Source organism: Adiantum capillus-veneris, chromosome 23, assembly GCF_014529385.1.
Source record: "Adiantum capillus-veneris isolate H3 chromosome 23, ASM1452938v2, whole genome shotgun sequence".
Taxonomy (NCBI): Eukaryota; Viridiplantae; Streptophyta; class Polypodiopsida; order Polypodiales; family Pteridaceae; genus Adiantum; species Adiantum capillus-veneris.
Window position 1 is genome coordinate 42,301,460 of NC_140953.1, and position 5,538 is coordinate 42,306,997.

The 5,538-nt window shown below is 47.9% G+C and overlaps 1 protein-coding gene across 1 annotated transcript; it reads right to left on the bottom strand.

Annotated features, from left to right (window-relative positions):
- Window positions 1-359: 359 nt before the first annotated feature.
- On the bottom strand, window positions 360-2,737 carry LOC147427704 (uncharacterized). The gene has a single exon (XM_086497112.1). The coding sequence runs from the start codon at window positions 1,599-1,601 to the stop codon at window positions 876-878; it is 726 nt and encodes a 241-aa protein (XP_086353238.1). The 5' UTR covers window positions 1,602-2,737; the 3' UTR covers window positions 360-875.
- Window positions 2,738-5,538: the final 2,801 nt, after the last annotated feature.

Genomic DNA, 5,538 nt, shown 5'->3' on the forward strand with positions numbered 1-5,538 from the left:
AACATTTGCTCCTGTCACTTGTGAGAGCAAAAAACACCTGCATCTTCTGCTAGCGACTGTTGCATCCATGTGCACTTGTCTCCTACCTTCATCAAATACCTGCCCAATGTTCCCGTCATTTGCCCCCAAAATACAATGCCTAGGCTTGTTGCACTTCCATAGGTCGACCATCTTCAGCTGTACCATCATTGCCCAACCCCATGTTGAGCATTGATGCTCAACCGTAGCATTATTTAGATAATCTATCATTGCATAAGAAGAGAACTGGTAGATATTATTTACATAAGCATTAGATAGAGAGAAACTTTCAGTGGTTGTAGCACCCACCCGGATCAAATGGAAATCCATAGGCTCTCCCAAGCATAGTGTAAACTCCACCTAGATAAAAAAATATGGCATTGATCATCACCATCCATCTATAAAACTGATACAAACCATCCCAGCGTTGCACTTGTAAACCTATAAGACATCCATGTATGTAGCTCTGGACAGCATAACCCTTCAAAAAAATGTACACATGAACCTTCTTCACACATAAAACAAGCATGTACACCTTGCACACCTTTTATATCATCTATTTCCCATCCATCGGCTAGAGAGCTTGCCATAGCATGATTGTCTTCAAACAAGATAACCTGTAGCAATCGGCATAGAGACGCTTGCATAGCAACCTTCAACAACATATCCGTCAATAGCATGGCATCCATCTGCGGCAACTGATCCTCCAAAGCAAACACCGGCATATCTTCACCTGTAGTCCCTTCAAACAGCACTAGAAAAGGCGAAAAGCCTTGCATACCTTGTATTCTCGCCATAGCTTTAGCTACCAAAACCTGCGACTCGTCATCTACATCGACCACTGGATCATCAAACCCCTAGTCTGCTTCATCGAAGCACTCTTCTTCAGTCAACATGGCCTTACCATCACAAGGCAAGAGAGAGGGTTGCTCAACCCCCTGGTCCACACAAAATGTCTCTTCACCTGCAATCTGTTGCTCTTTGACCACCTTATCGACATGCATAACATCATATGTCTCATACCTTGAGAAAGCAGACTCTATTTCCCATGTGCTGTCAGTATTCAAGGCACTACTATAGGTCGAATACACCTCGGCTTTCTCCACAAAACTCACCGGCTTTGGCACTTTAGCTATCTTCTCCACTGCTTGCTTTTCGGAAGTCACTTGGTCAAGCACATTAGGTGGTACTCGATAGACTCCTCTCTGCAACAACTGAGGCCGCATAGGCCCACACGATATCGTCTCTACTCTGTCATCACGTCTATCTGCTGCTACCACATGTGCATCAACAAAGGGTCGGATTACCTGAAGCTCTTCCCTAGCAATTGGCCTTGGCACCAATGGACTCGCCAGAACCTGCTTTGCATGTTGCTTCTTTAAAACTTTCTTCCTCCTGCTCTGTGCATAGGCTACTACCTCCTCGTACGTGCACCGTCCATCTATCTCGACTTTATCCCGCACTTTTACATGCAAGCAGTCCACAAACTTGGTTATCTTCAAAAAATCTGCATTCTCTACAGCAGTTACCTTAACCAACTTGCTCCATATGGCCTCGAACTCACACGAATTCTCGAAAATCATCGTTAAGGCTTTGCTTTAGGTTGTCCATCATCTGCTTCACTTCACTCCACTGTGTGTTGGCCACATATCGGCTTCGGAATGCCGTTTCCAATGTGCTCCAATCCTATTTTTCTTCAGCCTGCAAGCCATCGTACCATACCTTTGCTTTTCAACGAACCAGGAGTGGGAAAGCTTGGGCCACTCCCTCTTCTCTTGACAAGCCGCTCTCCAGCAAAAAAAGGCCGTAGTCTTGCAGTCAAACCTCACCATCTTCAGCACCTGCAAAAGTCAAAAAACCCGACCATGCCATTCTTGTTAGATCCTGCTCTTCAAACCACGACACCATCTTCAACTTCACCAAGGAGCAATCAGTAGGTCCTCACTGGGGGCACCACTGATGGAAAGGGGGAAGTGGGAACAAACCCAACACACAAGTAAGCTGCCTCTCTATAGCCTAGGATAAATTCCGCACCCCTAACCACACAGAAACTCACACAAACGCACACTATCTGCCAATCTCCAATGCACCGACTCGCCTACGAGCAATCACGGCTATACATGCCCGACCATAACCGCAAACACTTATTGACAACCCACCATCCCACACTTGTACCACCGATGTATACACTCATCCCAATTCTGTAAACACACTCACACAGGAAGGCAACACATGCCTCGACCATACATACAATTTGCCCACACAATCTCTCTCCCTCCCTCTTTGCTCACACACACACACACAATCCCGGAGCCAATGCTACCACGGGCATATGGCAAAAGATGAAACGTAGATGAGATTGATGGCAGAGCCGACAAAAAACACAAACCAACTATGTATCACATCAACACAATCCCAATAGAATGATGGCGACTGTCAATTGCGTGCTTTGGTGCAACCTCGTACTCTTCCTTGGCTCTTGGCAACCAGTATTGACGGCCAATTCTTCTCATTCATAAGCAGCCCCTAGGAAACCCTCGACTCCTCTCGCAGCATGCGGCTTAACTCCCATGTAGTTGGCAATCTCTTTCCAAACCGCCCTCCCTTTTCTCTGATCACTCGATCCTGCTTGCTACCTGCACTTCAGCTTCTGCCGATCTTGGTTTCCAATAGAGCTGACCCTTTTGTAACATGTGACCTTCATCACCATCAGCCTACCTTTTCCTTCCATGGGCCTCCTCAGATGGCGCCCCTCTCCTCTTCCAGTCGACCCTTCTTGCTCATGGCCTGCTCCTGTCACAAAACAGCGCCACCTCCTATCCTTCCAAGCCGTCCTCCTGCTGGCCCCTCATTCCCCTGCACAACCAAGCGGCCCTTTTTTTCTACTCTCGGCCCTCTTTCATTTGCTGTAGGCCAGCCTTCTGGCGGCTCTGCTTGCTATCTCCCCCTGGCCGGCAGCCCTCGGCTTTCCCCTTCCTCTCACTACCAACTGGCTGGCCTCCTCAACTCACTACAGCACTGGCTCACAGACTCCCCTTGGCTCCTCAAAACTCCTATGGCGCTGCCCTGCAGCAGCCCCACCACCCTCCAACTCCTTGGTTTGATGGGTTGCAGCCCTCGCCTTCTTCAGTCCTCGGCCTGCATCCCTCTCCCGGCCTACTGTCAATGGTATCTCGCCATGCTACCCTTCTCATGCCACCTTGCCACCTCACAGATGGCGCCCCTTCTTCTCCATCCAGATGGCGCCACTCTCCTCTCGTATAATAGGTCTCGGACCAAAAGCACCACACCGAGAGTGGTGTGATTGACATGTCACCCAATTGGAGAGTTTGCAAATACCGACCTTCAAGCTCGCAAAAAGCTTTGAACTCGCCTAGCTTTAGTACCCATTCTGCATACACCATGGCGCCACCACTTAGGGCTTTAATCTTCTATCTTTGACCTGTTATGTGTCACATCTGAAATACACATCTCCAAAGGACCTGCTGAACCTTTCACTAAGAAGGTGCCCAAGCACCTTGCCGCCTGCTTGCAAACCTCCATGCATCTGCTTTTGACTTGTCTTCTTCAAGTATGAAACAGGCCTTCAACAATCTCTGTGTCCTACAAACATCTCGCTCGGAATCCCATATCATAAACCTCATAGCACCTGTATCTAGCATCCCTTGTCTCATTCCCAATCTTGTGATATCAACATTTTCTCCTGTCACTTGTGAGAGAAAAAAACACCTGCATCTTCTGCTAGCGAGTGTTGCATCCATGTGCACTTGTCTCCTAACTGCATCAAATACCTGCCGGCCAATGTTCCCGTCATTTGCCTGCAAAATACTATGCCTAAGCTTGTTGCACTTCCATAGGTTGACCATCTTTAGCTGTACCAACGTGTTTTGCAGTTTATTTTACCGGTGGCCATTGAGGGATGTTTGTCTCTTGACGTCCGTAACACAATCTACAAACTTGCAAAGTTGGTGCAATGGATCTCACAAAAGGAGATCAATGTAGACTCCATACCATTCGCCAAACTAAACCTGCGAAGGTTGTGTGCATGTTTGAGAAACACTTTCCTACTACCATGCTAACCATTCAGGTGCATCTTCTTGTTCACATAGTTAATGAGGTGGAAATAGCTGGCACAGTACATTCCAGATGGATGTTCTTTTTAGAACGTTTCATGAAAACGCTCAAGGGATATGTGCTGACGGACGCAAAGCAGACCCCGAACCTCGACGGCCTCTAAAACGCTGGGGGCCGAATGGCGCGCCTCGAGCCTGCCACGATAAAGTGAACATGGGTCACCACCTAGCTTTGAGCGGCTAGGATGCAAAACCACGATGATATGAACATCGCAAGCCTACACACACACACAGAGAGAGAGAGAGAGAGAGAGAGAGAGAGAGAGAGAGAGAGAGAGAGAGAATATCTGCAAATGATGAAAACCCTCGGGGGTGTGAGGGTGAATTATTTCTACAATATTTACAAGGTGGTATGCCGTGGTGGTAGAGAGGTAGGGGGAGGAGGTGGTGTAACCTACTTGGTGCGTTCTCTAAGGCGGCTCAATGATTGTGAATACTTACCACCAAGAGTGTGCATACATGTGTGCATCGACCATTGGAGTCGAGAGGTGGATGTGGTTCCTTCGCATGGTACAATTCCCAAGGCAAACCCAACACACAAGCCCCCTCCCCGTGATGGTGATAGTGTCAATCCTTCCTACTACACTCTACCAAATGCTTGGTTCCTCATGAATTGCCCCCCCCCCCCCCCCCCCCGATAGTGACCTCTCAGTGCCAATTTATAGGTGTTGGCTGCTTGGATTATGGTAATCCCAGTGTGGTTAGGGTAAGCTTAATCGGGGAGACAAAGCAAGTGGTGGGCCCGGTGTGGTTGACCCTTGCTTTGTTTTGGGAGGTTATTAAAAGATGGGAATCTCTAGGTGGGCCTTTGTGACCATCACCTAGAGAGAGAATATTTACAAAAAAATAGAAATTTACAATGGCTTGGGTGAAAACTGAAGATAATGATGGAAATAACCTATAAATTACTGGGATGCCGTCGTGATTGCGTGTAGCCGGCGAATGGCGTGTTACTGGTGCGCCGCTGTCGAGCGTACTTCTTTTCGGAGTCGGCAGAGGCATGGCTTCGACGCATTTTCTCTTTTTGTTGTTGGCGGCGCGTGCTTTGGATCCTTCTTCTTTTGTTTGTTGATGTCGTAGTCGTTTTCTTCGTTGTATCTGTGGTGCAGTGCGTATATGCGTGTGTGTGTGTGTGTGTGTGTGTGTGTGTGTGTGTGTATGTATCCGTGGATGAGGACGGGTGTGTGTGTGTTTTGTATAGGTATGTGTGTGTGAAAACGTGCGTGGGAAGGGGGGGCTATATATATATAATGTATATATAGTTATTTTGTTTTATTTTTTTTCTTCTGGCGGATGGCCGGTGGCCTGTTTTCTGCGCAAGGTAGATGGGGGGGGGGGTAGTAGGGATAGAGTGTGTGTGTGTGTGTGTGTGTGTGTGTGTGTGTGT